This window comes from Nannobrachium achirus, assembly GCF_963921795.1.
Source record: "Nannobrachium achirus genome assembly, chromosome: 19".
Classification (NCBI taxonomy): domain Eukaryota; kingdom Metazoa; phylum Chordata; class Actinopteri; order Myctophiformes; family Myctophidae; genus Nannobrachium; species Nannobrachium achirus.
In genome coordinates, this window is record NC_137826.1 from 20,720,544 (window position 1) to 20,743,839 (window position 23,296).

The 23,296-nt window shown below is 41.9% G+C and overlaps 2 protein-coding genes across 2 annotated transcripts; both read left to right on the top strand.

Moving 5' to 3' along the window:
• The first annotated feature begins 643 nt into the window (after window positions 1-643).
• On the top strand, window positions 644-13,701 carry aldocb (aldolase C, fructose-bisphosphate, b). Its single transcript, XM_080749088.1, has 9 exons — window positions 644-699; window positions 7,502-7,639; window positions 8,495-8,706; window positions 9,609-9,663; window positions 9,962-10,122; window positions 10,281-10,364; window positions 11,096-11,270; window positions 11,657-11,856; window positions 13,014-13,701. The coding sequence occupies exons 2-9, from the start codon at window positions 7,528-7,530 to the stop codon at window positions 13,104-13,106; spliced, it is 1,092 nt and encodes a 363-aa protein (XP_080605214.1). The 5' UTR covers window positions 644-699; window positions 7,502-7,527; the 3' UTR covers window positions 13,107-13,701.
• A 1,710-nt stretch (window positions 13,702-15,411) lies between these two features.
• On the top strand, window positions 15,412-22,551 carry pigs (phosphatidylinositol glycan anchor biosynthesis, class S; the record flags this gene model as incomplete). The annotated part of the gene is made up of 12 exons (XM_080748557.1): window positions 15,412-15,430; window positions 16,443-16,582; window positions 16,776-16,887; window positions 17,138-17,227; window positions 18,804-18,895; window positions 19,145-19,388; window positions 19,827-19,969; window positions 20,086-20,200; window positions 20,652-20,797; window positions 21,020-21,120; window positions 21,234-21,444; window positions 21,705-22,551. The coding sequence occupies 12 exons, from the start codon at window positions 15,412-15,414 to the stop codon at window positions 21,981-21,983; spliced, it is 1,692 nt and encodes a 563-aa protein (XP_080604683.1). The 3' UTR covers window positions 21,984-22,551.
• Between the last annotated feature and the right edge of the window lie 745 nt (window positions 22,552-23,296).

Below are 23,296 nucleotides of genomic sequence, written 5' to 3' on the forward strand. Positions count from 1 at the left end.
AACAGCTGACCAGTAAAGTACAGTATTTAGTCTAAGTACAGTCAATTAATTTGATTGGCTTATAATTGCACATTCCCACAATGACATCATAAAAATATTAACTCATATTTTAAGATGACTTTTTAAAGTGACAGTACCCCTTTAGGTGACAGTACCCCTTTAAGTATTGACGGTTCACTTGGTTAAATATCTGAAAACACAAATTGTCATGAATCTAAAAATACACTGATGATTGTGCTGTCAAACAATGAAACCTAGGAATCTATGAAAAGGTTGAGGGGGTCCCTGCTTCATCTTTCTCCCAACTAAGGGGTCCTTGGCCTGAAAACGTTGAGTTGGCTCTGTACTTGGACCTCTTTTTTCCATACACCAAACATATTTGCCAAAAATAGCCGGTCCTGAGACTATTTTTGGCTAATGCTCCCCCCATTTCGTCAAAATGCAACATCATGCTGCATCCTAAATGATGTATGAAGAATGATGCTCATGATGACATGATGCTGGGACGGGACTGGGTGTGTCTCCAGAGCAATGAGAGCATGCGCAGCAGTAGATGACGTAGTGATGCTCGTGACCCCGCCCCCCCCCCCGGCTGTGGCTTTTAGTACAGAGAGTCACGTTGCGTTGCAGTGTTGAAGCAGCCTACTGAACAGCAACATCCACCCATCCTCTCTACTCTACACCTGCACTCAGCATCAGGTATGGTAGAATAATGATATACATTCAATGAAAGGTTGATGTTTTATGGATAGTGGTGATAATGGATGATGCGCCACGCATTGTTGTTGTTGTTGTCGCTCGTTGGTTAGCAAATTAATTAACGTATCGTGACTCGTGTCACACGTAACGTTGTAACCAGTTTAATTCATTTGCGTCCAACTGCACATACTAGTGCGCAACTCGCCAGTTTAACAACGTTATTGAGTGTAAATACGCGATACGGTAGCTGCTGTGTGCCTGTGTCCGTGTGTCGTAATATGACCATCAAATTATATGACTCATAAGTATATATATGACTCATAAATAGATGAATAAATAAACACGATGCGTGCAGCCTGTTGTGTTACATGTAGTTGCAGCGAATGCAGTCCTACGCAGTTGCTGGTCATTTGTCCCATCGTTCGGCTGTCTAAAAAACGGTTTAATTAAAATGCTCCATCGCACGACGCGTTGTTAGCAATTATTGTTGTGAATCAGTTATTTCTGGCAAGAAAGACTGACTGTCCCCGCCATGTTGATGTATGAGTGAGGTGTCATAGAGCACGTACACCTCGCTGATGGGTGACTGACTGATGGCATGGGTTCAGGCCGGGCTGGTGGTGGAAAATCAAGGTGATCCTCTTAACTTGCTCTGTAGCTAAAGGCCTCCAAATAGAAACCGCACCTGGAATCAGGTGTCATGGTCTGTCGGTGTGTGTACGTGCATCTTCTCCAGCAAGTCGACATGGCCTACAGAGGGCAGGGCACGTATGCTATGCACAGTGCACACTGTGTACTCTAGCCATTTTCAGAGGAAAAAACTGCTCCTGCAGAGCAGACAGCAGAGATCAGAGAGAGATTAACCTTGTTATAAGTACCTAGCTTTCATTTCATACACATTTATTTACAATGCCTAATGCCACTTGTATGCAAATGACAAATCTGTTTAGAACTCAACAAATAGCTAGATGAATCATTTCATACACATTTATTTACAATGCCTAATGCCACTTGTATGCAAATGACAAATCTGTTTGAGAACGCAACAAATAGCTAGATGAATCAATCAGAAAAAGCTACGATAGAAATAATGTATCTAATAACACGAATAAAGCACAAATAGCATCTCTTCTTTGCACTTTAAATAGGTACACTAAATTGATGCAAGTGAAACAAGGCACTGTAAATGTCTAACGCTTTTCGTCATGCTGAGCAAGATCATTTTGACTGTATGTAAATATTTAAGGCAGAATGATAGATGGTGAATTATTTATGATCCAATGTAAATTTCAATGTTGTCATCATGGCATCCAGTCTCTCTTATAAGACATTACATAATCTGAGTGTTATTATGACAATGATTGTTGAGTTAATGACATGCTTTACAGGCAACACAACAACCCTAGTTGTTGTGGCAATAGAAGTGTCTTGAACCTTGTAATGTAAGACGTCACATACTAATATATCAAAGCTCTCATGAAGCGAGGGAGTGTACAGTATGTGCGCATGTTGAGGTGGCTCTGCATGATGCCATGGGGAGTTGGCTGTCGCCTCGTGATGTCGCAGTGCAGAAACATGTTTGGTCTACAGTGCTGCGATTGGCACCCTGCAGCAGGGTAGCAATAAGGAGACATTCAGTTATGCATCATAGAAGCAAAGACTGTTTATCCATATCCCATATTTTTTTCGGACTTTATTGATATATGCAGTATACTGACAGGAAATGGGGAGAGAGAGAAGTGGAGTGACGCACAGCTACGGTAGTCGGATCGGGATTCGAACCAGCGACACGCTGTCAAGCTACTAAGGCTAGTGCCTGGACCACTACTGGCAGAGTTCTAATATTTTAGTATACAAAGACTGCCTCCTCTCTGGAATAAACACTCCCTTAAGCCCAATTTATACTTTGTCGAAGGACATACTCTGACTCGCTGCATTCCCTGGACAAATACAGGTTATATAACTTCCCTATAATCTGTCTCAGGGCCTTGGCAGCCGTGACTCCAAAATGATGCTCATCCAGCTGTTCCACTGATGATCATGGGTGAAATGTAATTTTATCCCTCCACCATGTTCAGAGCAGTGACCACCATCTTACTTGTTCTCGTTGATTTTACATCAGGGGTCTTCAACAGGGCGGTCCTCAGATTTACAACAGGGGGGCCACCAAATATTTATGTGATAGGATAATTCTTTTAAATTAACAATTCTGAGGAGAACTTTAGCCAAAAATAGCCAATCTACAAGCTCTCAACGCCTCGCAGCACGAGGCATTGAGAGCTTGTAGATCGGCTATTTTTGGCAAATAGGTTTGGTGTTGAGGTAAAAAAAGAGCAGACCAAGTACATAGTGAAAGGTCAAGTTTACTACGTATCTACGATTTAAGTGGTTAAATGTCTGAAAAACACATTAACATGAATCCAACATAGACTGATGACAGTGCTGTAAAACAAGTCGATGAAAATCTGCATGACGCATTTATACAATATGTAGAGGGGGGTGCCTGCTTCATCTCTCTCTCAGTTAAGGGGTCCTTGCCTGGCCTGAAAAGCCCCCTGTTTTAAATGACAGCCTTTGTTACAGTCAGGAAGGTCTCTACCATTATGTGTATTTTCTGCTGATTCATGGTGCAACTTGGCATGTAAAGCACATTTCTGCATCCTTTATTGGGACAAGGGTCACGTTGGAGAAGGTCACTCTGATGCTTTGCCTTCTGAATGCAACTTCAATGAAGTACTTGTGATGCTGCCAAGTCTCTTTGCAGGTTGATTAGGTTACACAGGATTGATAGATGAATAGCATTGGGCTTTTCTTTGTGTGCTTTTAGTCTCCTCCAGTTTCCGTGGTGGGACTGCTGAACTGCTTGAGAGAAGCAGGCTAGTCTTCAGTGTCTTTGAAGAAACAATAAGAGAAGTTAAAAAGAAACTGTGTGTGTGTGTGTGTGTGTGTGTGTGTGTGTGTGTGTGTGTGTGTGTGTGTGTGTGTGTGTGTGTGTGTGTGTGTGTGTGTGTGTGTGTGTGTGTGTGTGTGTGTGTGTGTGTGTGTGTGTGTGTGTGTGTGTGTGTGTGTGTGTGTAGACCTTCCATAAGAAGGGACCGCACACTCCAGAGAATAGAAATGGACAACTGAACTTATTGCATAATTTATTTATTAACACGTTTCAGGTGTCATGTAAAGCTCACTGTGTGTGGATATATCTGTATAGATATCAAGAAATCGGTTAACCACTTAAGCATTATGTTGCACACAAGTGCCAGGAGCTGATGAATGATGGGTGCGGCCTCTGGTTTTAATCGTGTTTTTAGGACCACAAGCTGCAGCTGATCAGTGGACATGAAATACCTCTAGGAGTGTAACAGGCTCTGACAAAACTGACATTAACATTTTTTGGTTCCTTTAGCATAAGGCAGACAATATCACACATTGAGTGATTGAGTATCACATTTTACCCCATTCACTGGAGACCAACTATGTCCCTGTCCTTGCCTGTTACTTTGTGAGGCAAAAGCCTGTGTGTCTGTACTGACAAACACTGTGTACAGTAGACCTGTAATATTATCATCACATTCTATTTGACATGCCAGCACTGCAGTGAGCACTCTTTTGGGAGTTTTGTTCCAGCTTTTGTCCATTGTTCTCAGTGGAATGTGGGCATGCGCGTGTGTGAGGGCATGCGTACGTGTGTTGTGAAGGTTGTTATCTTGCAGCGGTAAGCTGGGATTAACAGAGAGAATACAGACTGTCAGGGCATATCCCACCATATCCACACAGCCTTGTTAGGGAGAAACGTGCGCAGAACAATAACAAAACCTCTCGCCCGTACTTTCTTGTGGTCGTCCTGGGTACCGTCGCCTCTGTTAAAGACCCGGCCAAAGTCAATGTTTTGGTTACGCCGAACACATCACGAAGTGAGTACAAACACTCTGGCCTGATAAGCTTAACAGAATCGTGGTTAGAAATACTGTACTGATGTCCAGGCCTGTCATGATCATGAAATTCTACTTGACGATTAATTGTCATACAAATTATGATTAACGATTTTATTTCATTTTTGGCATTGATGCCAAAACTAAATAAAATCAGTATGAATAAAATTTTCATTTTTGTTTGCCTTTTATGCTTTGTAAAGTAACAAACTTTGCACAGGGCAGATATGACGAATGATAAAGAAATGACTGAAATATTTAATAACATTATACTTAAAAAACATTTTGGAATTTTGGAAAATAGTGTAAATGTTTGGATTTATATAATAATAGTGACAGGCCTACTGATATCATAGTGGAGCGTTTTTATATGATCATAGGGACACTGAGTGAGGAGGGTGGGTGAAGCAAAGATTGGTGTCTGGGGTCGGATGCTTCTGAGAAGAAAGTGGCGTGTACTGCAGATATTGAGTTAATGGGTGTCGTTTTTCAAACTAGATACTGTCCAAGGGAGTTCACCTGCGTCGTGTTGGTGACCGTTTATTGTCACCCCAGCGGCAGTCCCTCGACGGCACAAGACACCATCATCTCCACTGTAGCGAGCTTCCAAACTCAATCCTAGCTCCCTCATTCATTTGAAGGGGATCCTGGTCAGGATTAGCAGTGCTTCTCTCAGTATCACCTGCACCACTAGGGAATGGGATGAGAACACCTTTTGTGGGAAGACTTACAAATAAGTCGCTCTTCCCTCAATGAAGAGCTCTGATCACTTTATGAGGTTGGTTTAAACCTATCTACCAGTTGTTGGGAGGCAGTCAGCTATCACCAGTGTGTCACCAACAATGGTCAGAGGAGGCGGTGGAGCGACTGAGGTTTGAGTTAGAGTTGAGTTGACAGACTTGATGAGTTCTTCAGGGCACATGACGACGAGCTGACAACATTGACAGCCTACAGGCTACCAGGCTGTGAAGGATTACATCAGGTTCTGTGAGAGTGCGTGCGTCCCCTACATTTCCACCATCGGATCATCCATCCATCTATCTATCAGTCTGTCTGTGTTGTCTGACAATGGACTATAATTGGCAGTTTGGCACAGCTCAAGTGGGAGACTGAATTTGAAGAATGTTTTGGTATGGAAATTTACAAACAAACAACTGTGTGTCTGAGTTGGATTGAAATACATTATGGAGAGAGATGGTACAATAAGCTTATCAGTGGATTGGACATTACAGTTCAGTTCAATTTAAAAAAAAAAGAAGCCAGTCGAAAGGTGAAAGGAGTGGAGTGTGCAGTATCCATCTTTCTGTCGCGTCCACCATTATTCTTAACATAAAAATATGTTTTTCTTCCTCAGTAATCACCATGGCTACGCTGTGTGTGTGTGTGTGTGGTGGGAGGGGGGAAGGGGTTATGCAACTGCTTATGTGCGGTAAAGTGAATAGAGAGGAAGAATGTAAGCTGTTTGGAAGCTTGTGTGTGCATGATGTCAGCATTATGTTTCAGCACCAAACACATGACATCACAAAGACCACTGTTACTGCAGCTCACCTACTGTGAGGAAATCTATTTGCTCTTGTACACAGTAAAATCTTGAGTGTTAATATAACTCGGAAGTGTAAAAATAATGGTCCGGTTTTATCATTTTGGTTCCTTTTTTTTTTACACACTAATATTGTTATTTTAGAAATATCCCTCCGCATGTAGTAACATTTACATAATTGCCACCTTAACCTCAATTTAAGCTGAAGACTTGAAAAAATGTACACAATTAGGTTAAGAAAAATATTGTTTGTTATGCAAAAATAGCTGCACCGTAAAGTCCCAGGTTTAATTCCTGGCTGCAGAGCCTCCGGCTTGGCCGGGTGCTCCAATGGACACAATTGTCAGTGTTCACAAGGGAAAGCCTGTGGGGATTGACTGTCCTACTGGCCAGGGTGCATATTCAGTAGAGCAGGGGAACTGGGGGAGATGGTGTGATCCTCCATAGATGTCACTCTGCCTGTTAAACTCCTGTCTAACTCCTGTCAAGTTTAAAGGAACATGTGGTTACTGCTCCCCCCAGGACAACAGTGGGGTAGGTAGTGACAGGGACCACAATACACTACTACAACTTAAACGATGACTAAATTGGGTGAATATTGGGTAAATTAGACAAGCACGCAATTGATGATAAGCTGTAGCTCTTGTACGGGGGGCTCTCTACATTCCGACATGTCGCCACTCTGACAGTGACTTCTTATTGTCGGAGTGGCAACACTTCCATAGAGGTTAGGGTAAGAGATGGGGTTAGTGTCTGTCGGAAAGGAGACATGTCGGAATGGAGAGATGCACCCCTCTTGTACCTAGACTGAGGTTGCATTAGCCCTGGAGCAAAAATAAATTACAGTAGAACATCTTTATTTTGAAAATGGCTGTATTGATTCAGTCCGTGACCTTCATCATTCCTATTTCTTTAGCTCCTGTCACTGTCAACCCCTACTGTTTTGTCTTGACAACCTCGCATCTCCTCCAATACACATGACTTCACCAGCCACTTCTATTCACCTGGTCATGACAGTGAAGAGTTTCACTGGGAGTGCATGACACATGCTGAGGAATACTTTATCCTTCCTACTGCAGCCCCTCTCCCTGTTGAACAGGTGCCCCAACCAACCTGTAGGAGTCGCTAGTGCAACCTCGGATGTCCCTCCCTACCCTATAGCATCAATGGACAGTTGTACATGTTAGAGAATCTGGCCAAGCCAGAGACCCCACAGTGGTGGGCTGGGCAGGATCTTTACACCTGCACCACCCGGACATTGAATGCTAGGAAACTATACAGGTATACAAGCTGTTAAGCAAAGTAATGTCTCTGTTTGTTTGTTTTTCTCTCTCAGCCACCGCTCAGCGACGCTCAGCCACCATGACACACCAGTATCCCGCATTTACTCCTGAGCAGAAGAAGGAGCTGCAGGACATCGCTGAGAGGATAGTCGCACCTGGCAAAGGCATCCTGGCAGCGGATGAGTCCACCGGTATGCATGTATGCGTGTGTTTGCTTGCATGTCTGTACATCTAGTATTCCGGCTTGGACCATTAAGGGTCATTCACACTGAGCAGTTTAACTATAATATAGTTTTAAAAATTGTTCTAAATCAAGTGGATGGCAGAGTTCACACCGACTTTAAAGAATACAATGGTGAACTATATAGTTATCTTTATCTCAATGCGAATGGCACTAAACAACCACCATATGGCGCTTGACCTTAACAAAAAATAATAATAATAATCAATCAATCCATTGGATATTGATTATTGTAGAAGCCATTTCACATTTCAATTATGATAGTGATTTAAAAACATAGTCTTTGTAATCAACGTACGATTTTTAAATATAATTAAAACGCATGATTTCATATCACATGCGGAAGTAGCAGCAGTAACTGACTAGCAGATGTAAATAACGAACAGAGACGGTTTAATTGGCAGTGGTGACGAATGGTTGGGCTATATCTGTGAAGACATGTTATAGGCAGTGTTCTTCCCACATATCTACAAGCCTCAGCTGTCCAACACACCACTGCTTTTAGACTATCTTTCTCGGCCAGAAGCGATGCAGATAAATATCAATCATGTTTGAGCATTCTCGGGACGGCCCAACTCGGGAGGGTTAAGATTGGATCTTTGAACCGCTCACACAAGATGATAATTATGCCAGAGATTCGCTCCCGATATAGGCTGGTACCCCCCCCCCCCCCCTCTCAATACTTGGGAGGGTTGTTACTGACCCCAAGGCATATGTATACAGTATATGTATATGCCGATATTAATGATAGAGAAAATAAAACTGTGTAGCTCCCATTTGCATAAGTCATTATTTGTGTCTACAGGCAGCATGGCGAAGCGTTTGAACCCCATCGGGGTGGAGAACACAGAGGAGAACAGGCGACGCTACCGCCAGCTCCTGTTCACAGCCGATGAGCGCATGGACGCATGTATCGGCGGTGTCATCTTTTTCCATGAAACCCTGTACCAAAACACAGACGACGGCACATCCTTTGCCCAGCTCATCAAAGACCGTGGCATTGTCGTGGGCATCAAGGTACGTCCCCTCTTCCCTGGCACCCTTCATTCTTTCAGTGCTTATTTGTGAGGGGGTATATTAAGTGTTTTTCATGGCTTTCACAGCTGTCAGCCAACACAGCCAAAATGTATACTATTGTGTGTGTGAGAGATAGCAGCCAAGAGTGTGAGTGTGACTAAATCCTTTGCAGAGCTGGTCATGGATTTCTTAAAAGGAAAATGTGTAGTAAGTAACCCCGTAGTTAGTATGTGGTAGACAGATGCTAGATTTGATGTATCGCTTGGCACACTATTTTGTATTCCACTTTCCCTGTCGTTTGTTGATTGATTCATGCAAGAAGAGCGTCTGCTAAGCCCATGCGTTGTAAATATTTACGGTAGGCTGACACAATTATTGAGAGCAATAAAAATAAGTGCAGGTTAGTTGCACACATACAGTAAAAGCATCAGTTCCTTACAGACATCATAAGCAGCCAAGGCTTGTAGAGTGTATGGTTTCAAACCCACGAGAGGCTGCCTCTATGTTTATGAAAACATACTAGTTGTGTCTCTGTGTTTAGACACACACACATAGTCATGCGTACACACTCTCACACACTGACACACTGAAGGTATCAACAGTAGATCAGGTTAAGAGGATAGGCTAAGCTTTAGAAGATGTATTTACGTCACAGGAATTGTAAGGTCATATTCTGTTGTTCGAATGGAAACAAGTGCGGGCTTGTTTTGAGAACAATTCAGGCTGCCACTTTTTTTTCCCTTCCTCATAACGGAGAGATAGACAGTGTAAAACCTCAAAATGAAGGAGAGGCACAGGTTGGATCCTGGGATGAGTTTATACTGTATGATACGTTAAACATCACTGATAACCATTAAATGCTTGGGGATATATATTTATTATATTTGTTTGCCTCTTGGCAGGTGGACAAAGGTGTCGTGCCCCTGGCAGGAACAAATGGCGAGACAACCACTCAGGGTATGAAGTAAAGTCATGTACAGTCAAACACTTCCATAAATAAGACAATTGGCATGGGCTGTAATTTAAACATCTAGTAATAGCCCATGCTTAGTCTCTCTTGTTATTTGCATACCTGTTTATCTTTTTATTATATTATTATATCCATCTTTGTCATTTAAAGTCTCTCTACTGCATACTTTGCCTACGTTTTAATCAAAATACACGTCATGTTTGTACTGTTATGAGAGTGTACTGTACATGGTGCATGCTTATCATTCAGATATTGATTCTCATTCTTCTCATTCTGCATATTCAGGTCTAGATGGTCTGTCTGAGCGTTGTGCCCAGTATAAGAGGGATGGTGCGGACTTTGCGAAGTGGCGCTGTGTGTTGAAAATCTCAGACACCACACCATCTGAGCTGGCCATCATGGAGAACGCTAATGTACTTGCCCGCTACGCTAGCATCTGCCAACAGGTCATTGTTTTATTCTTTTATTCTTGTTTTGTGTGTTCAGTATAAGCATACTGAACACAAGGGGTCTTATACATACTAGTGCAAGTACAAATCAAAATGGAATCGTTCTAGTACCAATATAGGTACCAATAATAAAAACATGTTTTAATGTGTTCCAGAATGGTATTGTTCCTATTGTGGAGCCTGAGATTCTTCCTGATGGAGACCATGACCTGAAGCGCTGTCAGTACGTTACTGAGAAGGTCAGTACAATTCTTATGGTCCTGTAGAACAGGGGTTCCCAAACCTTTTTGTCTCAGAGCACCCCATGAATATATTTTTAATCCGAGGCACCGGTACATTATAATTTTCACTCCCAGCACCTTTATATATTTATAGCATATCGTCGGTGTCGGGTGGAAACCTTGTATGTCCAGAACCGTTTGTTTTGTATTTATCATCTATAAAATGTACTAAACTAGTGAAAACAGCAGATCTACAAGCACACAACGTCTCGCATCGCGAGGCGTTGTGTGCTTGTAGTGCTGTGTGCTGTTTTCACTTGGAGATACAAGGTTTCTGCCAGACAGTGACAATATTTTAGTGATTATGTTGCGAGGAAAGCGTTAGCCATTTTAGCCATTTTGGCTAGAACTGACTGAAAATAACTTTGTACTTCAAGTTTAAAATTATACTAAATATTTTTTCAAGTGTCCAAATAAATTCCAAATATTATCAAATTATCTCGCCCCAGGGTGCCCCGTCACCCACTTTGAAAACCCCTGCTGTAGAACACTGTGACATTAGAACAGGAAAGACCCATGTCTCCCATGCTCTTGTGCTGAATCATTTAACCCATTTAGTCTGGGAACCCCTTTGCGTTGTTATACCTTTCTATAGAGGAACCCCTTTTCGTAACACTAGCTGTCTAGCAACATTTATTTGAATAGGACCTTTTAATATGTTCTCATCGCATCGCACTGTTATCTTGTAGGTCCTAGCTGCTGTGTACAAGGCCCTGTCAGACCACCATGTGTACCTGGAGGGAACCCTGCTGAAACCAAACATGGTCACTGCCGGACACTCCTGCCCCAACAAGTACACCAATGAGGAGATCGCCATGTCGACCGTCACTGCTCTGCGCCGCACCGTACCCCCAGCTGTCACAGGTCCGTGTGACTTCCATGCACAGTGTGACAAAAGTCCTTACAAGCTGGGGTGCAACATTTAATCGAACTAATCAAATTAACCGACTATAAAAATGTATATATACTTTAATAATCGATATGTAATCACTTCCTTTTTTGGCTATGTCAAGATTCAGAACATTTCAAAACAATTGTAAAAATAATAAAAAATGGCCATCCACATTCCACAATCTCCCAAAGCGCTGTGAGGGTTATCTAAAAAGTAATAGAATAATCGTTAAGAAAATCTATAATTGCAGGCAGCTCTACTTGCAAGAAGGAAAGATGTTTATGTCTGTAAAAATGAATGCCACTTTCAGCTGAGTGGAAAGATTCATCTGTTCTGTAAAATCTGTCTCTTTCCACAGGAGTGACATTCCTCTCTGGAGGCCAGTCTGAGGAAGATGCCAGTGTGAACCTCAATTGCATCAACACCTGCCCACTCGCCAAGCCCTGGGCTCTTACCTTCTCTTATGGCCGTGCCCTTCAGGCCTCTGCCCTCAATGCCTGGAAAGGAGATCTCAGTAATGAGAAGGCAGCAACTGAGGAGTTCCTCAAGCGTGCTGAGGTACATTTGAGTTCTACATGATTTATAGGTGTCTTTGAGTGAAAAAGACAGACTTTAGTGTGAACTCTTGTACATAACAATGAGTGTGAAACATCCTCTAAGTATGTAGTTAAGGGTTAAGTCTCATGCACAGTTGCACACTGATGATGGCCAAAGGATAGCTTGAAAGGTCTATTGCTTGTCAACCCCTCATAGCGACAATATGAATGCCTCTTTGAATGAGATGACTCTCGTGAAATGCCTTTAGTGCAGAAACATTTAAAATTCGTTTTCAAATTTCTGCTTGAAAATGTATTTGTCACTTAGCATTTCTATCATTCTTATGGTACATACAAAGACGATAATAACTAGTAAGACGCCTCAGGGCGACATGCAACTTCGCCCTTAATTCTTGGCCATATGGCCAGTGAGTATATCGGACCAGTTACCCATATATGGAGAACCCTGGTACCCATATATGGAGATTCATGTACTGATGGTAGATCCCTGTCTGAACCAGCCACACTGATATGGGCTGTCTTCCTCCACATATGGGCATTCCCATAAGAAGTCCTGTTAGATATGGGCTTAATATTGATGACATCAGGGATCCCCATTTATGGGCACAAAAGGGATGCTGTTAGAGTGGTTCCCATGACATCACAACAGACAATCCCTTTTATGCCCATACATGGAGATCTCTATCTGAACTAGCCACACAGATATGGGCCAAGTCTTGGCCATCTGGCCAGTGATGTATATCGATGACATCAGGGACCTTCATGGGCATAAAAGGGATTCTGAGGAATACCCATATATGGACTTTTACATAGGTGATGTCACCTGTGATGTCACAGTGATGTGTCAGGGGAACCACAGTGTCAGGCGTGACCTTCAGACAGACAGAGAGATACATGGACAAGATGTGCTGGTTTTCATAGTAAACTTGAAACCTACGGTCGCAAATAATATTTTGATTTTGATCATGCCATCCTGCAGAATAGATTAAGCACAAACTAACTTAATTAATTCATGTGTTTGTTTGTGCACATTCATATTAGGATACAATACAATGAGCAAATGGATACAAAACAGTGCTGGATATTTCCAAGGAAGTGGGGGCTGGGGTTCTGTTAAAATTCTGTGGCACATCATGACTTCTCCTCTCCTCCCTCCAGGCAAATTCCCAGGCAGCGCTGGGTAAATATGAGTCTGCTGGAAGTGGCGGTGCTGCTGGACAGTCCCTCTACGTGGCCAACCATGCCTACTAAGCATCACCTTCCACCCACATACTACTGCCTCCAACTAATAGTTTAAACTGCTCTGTTACTTCCCCGTCAGTCACAGGCCTGCGCTGTCTACTGTACTTTAGGGTTGTTGTCACTGATGTTAACTGTTATAGATATGTTCTTAAAAGATATATTTTGAACTTGTGTTTGTAAAGGGAAAGGCGTCTTTCAGTTTTTCCCGTTAAGCTGAACAAATTAAATTAGAAGTTTGAGCTTTGCAGATTTAAAATAAAAATATATGATCAAGTTTAAAATGTAATTGTTTAATTGTACTACCTATTGGAACCAGTTTAGAGATTTCAGGTGGGATCTCACAAAAGTTATAAAGTTTTAAGCTTGTGTTCTGGTCAGTATTCACTCCATGCCTAGCCTGTACTGTCCCTCTCAACAATCAACTCTCACCTCTCTTCCCACTCTCTGGACCCTCCAGAGCAGAGCAGAATAGCATGATGTGTGACTCGTTGTTTGGCTTCTGTCTAACTGCAGCTGTGAACTTATCTGTAAAACACTGTAACGACTGTATTAACACCCATTGATGATACAAACAGATAATCAGTGACTTGACGATCACAATCAAACAAGAGGATGAACCTCTGGGCAAGATACGGTAGCATCTGCCAAAGAGTTCATCTGTGTGTTTGTGGAAGTGTTGATTTTTGCAGAGTGAAGTTATTTTAGCAGCCCAGTGAGAAGTCAAGTACGGAGGGCGTAGTACTGTGAAACACACTCTACACTCCATTTGGTTGCACAAGAGACAGTTGTAGCATCAGCAGATGTGGGGATAGATAGACAGCAAAACCCCTATAGCCACTGCACACCCAAGTTTCATCGTAAACGTTTGTTTCACACTCTTCTGACTATCCGTAATTGAGGAAACATTCTGTGTGTCTATCATAACTCAGTATAACGTTTAGCTTTAAATTATTACACAATCAATGTATTCAGTTATGTGATGGTATAGGTATTATGTGATACTCGTGCGTCTCACCCCCCTCCCCCATTAAAGGAGAGTGAACTAGTGATGAGCGGACCAGCAAGGAGTGGGGTTTGTAGGAGGGGAAACATTCAACGCAGTTTTGAAATCTTGTGATGTTTGTGGTGTCTATTGTTCTTGAAGCACTTGGTGTGTGAAATAGTGGAGAAAAAAGTTATAGAAAACTAAAATAAAAATATTAACGAATTAAATGCCTTGTGTGCCAATTCTTTGTTGTTGTTTTTGTCATGCCCATTTTTCAAAATCTAGATTTAATGAAATGTACATTGACATTATTTACTTTGTGTCTCTCTCTGATAGTTCCAGTAGAGTACAGGTCCTGTAACATTTCCAAAATAGACCAAATTATAAAGAATATAATTGCTTGTATAGTAAACCTTGTATATTTATTGTGTGTCCGACATTCGAGTTGAAGATTTTTTAAATGTATTCTTTCAATTTTAAACATTTCTTTGAATTTTTATTGAAACATGGAGTTAAAATGGTAAAATATGTCGCCAGACACAAGGGGCGCTAGTTAGGTTGGAGGTTGCGTACCTCCGCCAGAAATAGATGCGTTTGTTAAATTTTTGGGTCAGCCGACGGGGCGGCTGCTTTCTTTAGCCACGCCACCCGCGTGATATCTAAAGGTAACGGCATACACGAAGGGAGCGCTCGTTTTATGGTTAGATGTCACAGTTATTGTCCACGACATTAAGTTATTGTCCACGACACTGCAAGCGGCGCGAAGGCCAGCGGACCTTGGTCCTGCTCTTCGCCCCCGAGCGCCGCAGGCGCGAGTGGCCGCTTACGAAGCCGTGGTGAATGCAATCGTTATATTTATGCCCAGGCCGTAAGGCCTGGGCAAGCGCACGATAAACGCCATGATAATTGGGTTTTGGTGCACCTCGCGCGGTCCAAGTGACTACAACGGAGCGCTCCCTACGTCCGGTTCAGCCAATCACAGCGCATCTTTTCCGGGACTTGCCGCAATGCCGTTACGTTTCAATATCACGCTCCTCACCCACCTTTTGCACGAGTTCCTGACTTTCTTTTAACCCTAATTATTCCGTATTATGTCTATACTCCAGCCCCAGAACCTCAATCTCCGCTGTTCTAATAGCGGAGGGTGATGATGTTATGGGGCTTTTGTTGTTGCTTAAGATAGCTTAATTTAAAAGCTACTGACTGTCCTTTCATTTGAAATAAAGAGATCCACCCGTAGAGCAAGCCTGGCTACTTAGGTCACGTGATAAAGGTTAAACTGGTTGGAATGAATGTAACGCACCCTGTCAGCTCATTGGCATAAGTCAAATGGCGAGCACGGAAGTGGGTGAGTGAATTCATGGTAGTAGATGTGGATAAATGTAGATTATTACATTTCCATTCGCTAACTTCGACTCTAGAACATAGTTGTCATGTCTACTCATTACTTTTCACACCATAGCGGTACTCAAGCAAGTAACGACCTAGATCATGGCACACAATGCAATGCTCACAGTACAGTACACACTACTACAGTTCTGGAGACAGGACAGCCAGATGTACTCATCTATAATAATACATTAATTGTGCAATCCAATAATCTGGTCAGGGTCGTCAGCCGGCATGTGTTTCATGTTGAGTGCACAGAAGAACCAAATGACTGGTCTTGGGCTCAGAAGAGTGCATAGTTGTAGGCACACAGCAGCAGTAGCTTGTGGGCTACATTTGTTGTCACCAGACGTGGACACATAAACTCCTCATATTTTCTTTTTATCTCTTGAATGTTAAACAGCTGAAAGTACACAATAGAATCCTGAGTCTGGGAGTGGATATATATTAACACTGATTTTGCTGTGTAATAACTGTGTAATGATGATAATAATAAAGGGGATTGTTTCCTGTAGTGTAGGTGTACTGTTTATGTTAGCCTAGCTGAGCTAGACATCCACCAGCGTGAACAACTCCTGAACAATTAACCCCATGCTGGCGCAATGTGTCACGTCAAAATAAATAATAAATAATGGAAGCTTTTACCTTGAGTGCTTAAAGCAGGGGTCTTCAACGCTTTTTCATGCCAAGAACCCCCTAGCTGAGAGAGGGATGAAGCAGAGCAGGGACCCCCACTACATACTGTCTAACATTCTCCTCAGAATAGAGATGCTGGTTAATGTAAAAACAAAGTTATTATCACTCAAAGATGTGGTGGCCCCCCTGTAGTAACTCTGAGGACCCCATAGCGGTCCCGACCCCCTGTTGAAGATCCCTGGCTGAAAGGGTTCATCCTTCGCTCAACACCTGACACTCTTTTAATGGCCACTGGCTTCTGCTTTGCTGTCTGTTTGTCTGTATCTCTCATACAGAACGCAAGCGAGGCCAGCTCGCTGCTCTGGCCATTGCAGCAGTCGTCATTGTCGTGGGGGTCCCTCTGTGGTGGCGGACCACTGAAACCTACCGTGCATGGCTACCTGTCAGTGAGATCAAGGAATTGGCCAAGCTTCAGGTGTGTGTGTGTGTGTGTGTGTGTGTGTGTGTGTCCTTTTATGTTAGTGATCCTTTTGAAATTGTTGTTCTTAGATTGTTGTTATACTAGGATTTAGTCTGATACGGTCTGGCATTTGACCCATAATTCCTTTACTGTCTATGTACTGCGTAGGCATGCATCTAAGCAGTGAAAACCCTGATTTGTTTTGCAGCTGCAGCTGAGTGTTGATGTGGAGGTAGTGTTTGCACGTGGAACCCTGACCCCTGAACAGCAGAAGAAGGTTCCGTTGATACAGACTGAAGATGAGGAGCACACGGTAGATGGTGAGGATGTGGAATGTTATTGTAAAGCTTGAATTGTATTAAACTGGCATTTTAGTCTACTGTTACTTTTCATCACTTGTTTTCTATGAAATACTGAATGACAACTGCTTTTGTTACCATAACATTCACTCTAATTTATGAAAGGTGAACTGATGATAATGTTGCATTGCTGTGTGGTGTTATAAACTACGAGGACAGACCATGATATCTCCCCTTAAATTCAGTTGTTTTGACTTGTTCTTCTTTCCAGAGGACACAGCTTTAAGGTACAGATATGAGACAAAGTACCGTACAGCTACCATCATGGAGGAGGATTCTTTAAATCAGCCCACTGCTGCAGGTGAGATGTTACAGTATATTCAGCGTTAAACTCTCTCAACAATACACCAAGTGACCTGAATACATCTTAAACTAAGAGTGGTGAGAATGATGACTAGGCAGAAAAGGATACACACAATGGACCTCATATTAAATGTTTTAATAGTACCCACTGCTCATAATAGTTAGGATAGGTTAAATTAGGAGGGCACATTTCACGTATGTGTAAATGTTGTATTTTGCATGTTTTGCTCCTAAGAAAAGACCAATGTCATGAAATGGTGAAACATGAAACGGTCTTGGACAACAATGGCTGAATATCAGGGCACGGTTTAAGAATTGCTCATGTGTAAATTTGAAGAAAATGAGGCAAACAGCCTGTTGGAAATTACCTTAGAATGTAATTAATTGCAAGAATAAACAGTTTCCCCAAGAATGTAAAAAGGAAAGTAAAGACACCACACACTGTAATCTGTTTCTGTATGTGTATTAAATCCTATAGTCAGTCTCAGTGGTACATCATTTTCTTCTGAATACATTAGATTTTACATTCAACATATGGTCCAAAAATACATAAATAATGATATGTTCTTATCTATACATGTCACAGTTTCATTGGTCAGTTAAACATAATATGGATGAGGAGATGGTTACGTTGCAGGGACAAGGGCTTCTTTGTGGATGTCCAAGCGTCCACTTGAGCCATCATTATCTCAAGTGTCTGTTCATTAAGACTCCAGTCTGACCATGACATATCCTCCTTCCTGCAGTAAATTACACTTTAACAGAGATATAAGTCACAGTGTCCAGAAAGACAGAATACCCGTGACTTTTAACACACATAGGATGATGTCTTAAATACACTAAATAGACAGATATTATTTAATATCCTACCACAGACAACTTCCAATGAGACGTTTACTGTAACATGAACAGATAAAGCCTGGCAAGTTTTTGGAATGGGAAATAAAAACGACAAAAAGAAGTCACAGTTTATGAGACGCAGTAGGAAGGCATGGCACTGGAACTCTGCTATCTGCGGATATGGATCAGAGAATAAGCAGCAGGCTACTTTATTAATCCCAGAAGGGACATTTGTCCTTTGTCCTGCATCGGAAATGAACAGATGTTATCCAGGCTGCATCAGATGAAAAGACTATGAATTGTATTTGTATGGCGTTCATTTCATAATTGCTACTCTTTTAGAGCTTCAAAATGGTTCCACCATTGGCCGAGGTGGTGTCTGCTGCTGTCCTGCAAATTTTAAACATGACATGGCAAACAACACTTCACCCAATTATTATTATTATTTTTTTTACAAATGACGGGCACTGAAACATTTTATTTTTGCTTAAATAATAAGTAATTCTAAGGGCCCCCAACATGTTTCCAAATGCATACACAATATCTGTAAAGGAAGTTCAGCTAATAACACAAATAAAACTACAGGTAATCACACTATGTTACTGCTGCTTGCAACATTTCTGACATTTATGAATGAATATAAACATGTTTTACTGCTTTTTGTGTGTAAACAACCCTAAAAATATTCTATTGAGACCACTATGTGACTAAATTGTTCCTTCTGTTTTTTTTAGATGCAGATCTCTCTCTGCACATGCTCAGTGAGAGCCCATGTGGATCTGTCGTTGTGTATGTCATTCCAGAATCATCGTCCTTGCTGCCTGAGGTTAATCACAATCTCTTTCTTAGTGTCCTCTCTATTTCTCTGCACTCCTCTGACTGTCCCATACCTTTTTTGGACATTTTCTGCTAGTTTTCTTTGCTTTCCCTCTTTATCAAGACTACACATTTTTGTACATTCTTAGATACATGATTATTTCAGTTTTCTTAATCATTGGATTTTGATGTTCTCTTTGTGTAACATTACTCTTGTGTGTTTTCTGTATGTTCCCATTGGCCAATCTAATACTCTCAGGAAGTGACGGTGTACGTTGGTCAGCGGCGGACAGCAGTGCTTCGTATCGATCCGCCCATGAGACTGGGCAAGACTACTCTGCCACAGCTCCTCACACACATTCAGCCGCGGGTCAAGCAGGTGCTGCAGGTTATGTCTTTCAGCCATGCTGACATCACCGCCGCCCTTAGTGACAGAGTCCGTCTCAGTCCCGGCAACAAGGAGAGTAGGGCTGATAGCATGAGAGCCTTCAAATCCAGCCCAGGTTAGACTTTGTTTGCAGCACATTTTCATCCTCCCATAATGAATATGAACGTTCTACTCAAAGTAGTTTGAGTTCATTTTGCATCATACGGTACATTGTTGTATGTTGTATGTTTAAATGAGCAACAGCCAAAAAAAATATCGACTCCTGGATTGTGACATATTTTTTGTTGTGTGAAATTGGACACACTTCCACAAATGTTGATGGACAATGACATTTAGGGCTGTCACGATTATGACATTTTACATGGCGATTAATTGTCACTCAAATAATTGTGATTAACGATTCAATTGAGATTTTGTTGTGGACGATTCTGTTTGTTTTTTAGGCTTTGAAGTTGCACATGGCAGATATGACATAATCTAATATATTCTATATATTAATGACATGCAGAAATGAATTTAATTTCTTAAATCTCTTTTGTTGTCACTGTTTCAGGCTATGAAATCACATTCAGCCTGTTGAACCCAGACCCAAAGTCGCACAACCTACAATGGGACATAGAGGGAGCTGTGCAGAGCTACATCCAGCCTTTGCTTACAAAACTGGCCCATGTGGCCAACTTTAGCATAGACTCTCAGGTAAAGTCACTGTGAGCATTTTGCCCCTGAAGATTCCCATCCCTTGTTTGTGTGTTTGCAAAGAACACTTTGTAGAAAATATACTAGCTATGCCTGCGTACCTGTTCTCCATACAGATCTTGTACTATGCTGTGCTGGGGGTGAACTCTCGCTTTGACAGCAGCCTCAATGCCTACACACTCAACGCTGACAGCCTCGCACATGTCATCAACCCTGTGGAAGCTAGGCTAGGTAAGATATTAATAAATACAATATAGCTGCACAGTTTTATGGAAAATGTTTTGCTAGATGTTGAAATCACTGATGAGCAAAGTGGTATATGGTCAGTGGTTTCCAAACGGTGTGCCGTCACATGAAACACTTACTCACTCATTTCCCACAGCAGAAGCAAATTCTATAACCTAAAAACATATATTTTAAGTAACAACTTTAGACTTGCTGTCTCTGTTTTGGGCTTGTAAGTTGCCAGGTCAAAAGAATGATCTATCTTTTTCAATTTCACAATTTGTCTTTTAAGTGGTTAAACATTAGAAAATAGAAATACATTTTACAGAGTGATAACGGGTGTTATTCAGGTTTTTTTGCACGGATATGAAAACGGGCGTGCCTTGAGATTTTGACTTGATCTTTGGTGAGTCAAAAAGTTTGAAAACCACTGAGGGTGATTATATTTTGTGTCCAGGTTCAAATGCTGCGTCTTCCAACCCAGTGCTGAACTTTCTGCTGTACGTCCCTGACGCTCACCACTCTCCACTTTACATCCAAGGCCACAGGAAGCAGGATGTACCTTCCAACGCATTTCACTCACCGCGGTGGGGCGGTATCATGGTAAGATCAACACTGTTCTAAGGGCATCAGACGAAGAGAATTGTTATTTTTAAAGGAGATTGGGCAGTCTGCTCTGCAGGTATTAGAAACCCAGTCTTCTTAAAGTATGTGTGGTGTGGTGTGGTGTGGTGTGGTGTGGTGTGGTGTTGTGTGATGTGTTGGTCTGCAAATTAGACAGACCTTGTTCAACTATCAGTGTAAAATGATATATTTTCTTAATAGGTCTATAACGTCAATGATAACTATGGCCCAGAGACTGAATTTCCAGTAAACATCAACATTAACATGGCTGAAGTCATGGGAGTCTTCCTCGCACAACTTCGGTAAATTGTGTTTGTGTGTATGAATATACATTATATTATTTGTATACATTTTATCATCTAACAATAAGCAATAAGCATGATAAAACTTTCCTCTGCCCTGCTCTGCTCTCCAGGCTTATGTTGGGTGTGCAGTCATCTAACTCTCCCCCTGGCTTCCTGATGGCACCATGTGGCAACGCAGGATTGGCTGACTGGGAGCTTGATCGCCTCATGTGGAGTCGTAGTGTGGAGAATATTGCTACGGCAACTACCACCATCACCTCCCTGGCACAGCTCCTTGACCAGATAGGCAACATTGTCATCAATGACAACATTGCCCAGCAAGTAAGCTGTGCTACATCAATTTACTTTGTTTGGTTGTATGTACAAGGTTGTTATGTTGTTTACATTTGTTTATGTGCTTTTTCACCATGAATGGAATTGCTCCTTATGGTTCCTTGATCAAAGAGCACAAAAGCAGAAACCGATAATGATGTCCAATTTTAACTGTTCTGTCAAAGTTCACACATGTACAATGAATTCTGAACATACAGTATCTGTAATTTTCACAATTTCTTATATGATTGATTGTTCCCATCGTGCAGGTATCTAGCACGGTCACTGCTCTACAGTTGGCTGTGGGTGAGCTGGAGGCAGGAAACCTGGGCCTTGCTCTGCAGTACAGTAAAGAAGCTATCCTTGCTTCAGAGAGGGCTTTCTTCGACCCCTCCCTCCTCCATCTCCTCTACTTCCCTGATGACCAGAAGTTTGCCATCTACATACCGCTGTTCCTGCCCATGTGTGTGCCTATTCTGCTGTCACTTCTCAAAATGGCATCTGAAGCCAGACAGCGACGCAAGGATAAGAATGCCAAGAAGGACTGAGGAACATTCCGGCATGAAGTACTCAAGTGTTCGATTTACAGTATTTGTGATGCCTTACAGAAGATTGTTATGTTTGTCAGCAACACTACAACCATAACTCTAGTCTGAAGTCAAAACATGTCACAAGTCAAACATATTATTTTGTGAATGGCCTTTATAACATAACGCATACATTGGTTCTCAACCTGAATGTTGTGTTGGCCAGGGAGGAATATATGCAAGGGATAATGTACAGTGAGATGGTCATTATTGAACATAAACTAATCGGATCAAGCGGGACAGCTGTGAAGTGTCAGTCATTATTAGAAAATGGCCACGTCACTGTGCATAATCCTGGTAATTACACTGCTACTTACTTATAATGTATGAGCTGAATTTATGATTTTATTAGAGGTTCGTCGCACTGCCGATCCGACTGATATCTGTCAGTCCTTGTGCTGAAGTCATCAGTGTAATGCTCATATATTTATAGGCTTTCCCCCTTCTGTGCTCCTATATGGATATCCCTGCAAACATATCAGTATATGTCCATAAATGGGCATATACTGATATGTTTGTGCCTGATGCCAAGAGACACATTGAGGTTAGACAACACACTCCATATTTGGGCGTAGCTGCATTATACTGATATGTTTGTGCCTGATGCCAAGAGACACATTGAGGTTAGACAACACACTCCATATTTGGGCGTAGCTGCATTGGGAACTTATATGGTTATGGCTGATTTATGGTGACATGAGCGTGACTAGCATGATCCAATTTTAATATCCACAAGTTTCCAACGTCCCATTGTGCGTTGCGCAGAAGGTGTGGGGCAGTTCCAGCGTCACAGCCAAGTGTCATTTACAAGCTCAATCGTTGCAACTGCGATGCGACGTGTATGTCAGTTGTTCTCCGGTAGTGCCCCACACATAATTCTGCAGTAAATTCCAGCTGAAACAGGTGGATAGGAATAGGATATAGTACAAATGTTTTGCTGCCATAGCAATGTAATTAGGCAGAGCAGCATTACACTATCAAGAAATAACAGACTATTAATGCTGTGACTAATTGTTTGTAGATCGGCTATTCTCAAATAGCTTATCTACAATGCATCACAGATTTAAAGTGGTTAAACTGATTTTGAATCTTTCTGTTGGGGATCCTTGGGGGATGCATGCAGACGGTTGGGGACGGTATATGCTATTTATTGAAGGTGAAATTCAGGTTCTGTGGGATATTTACGTTTATGTTATCATTTCTTTTTTTAAGATTATTTATTATGTTTCTTTTCTTCACTGACTGGATATTGCACTGAAAATGGGAAAGCTTGA

Bases quoted from the DNA above. Each gene is read 5' to 3' on its own strand.
- aldocb (XM_080749088.1), top strand. From the start codon at position 7,528: ATGACACACCAGTATCCCGCATTTACTCCTGAGCAGAAGAAGGAGCTG. The intron at 7,640-8,494 runs GTATGCATGTAT...TTGTGTCTACAG, and splicing joins GGCAGCGGATGAGTCCACCG to GCAGCATGGCGAAGCGTTTG. The intron at 9,664-9,961 runs GTATGAAGTAAA...CTGCATATTCAG, and splicing joins TGGCGAGACAACCACTCAGG to GTCTAGATGGTCTGTCTGAG.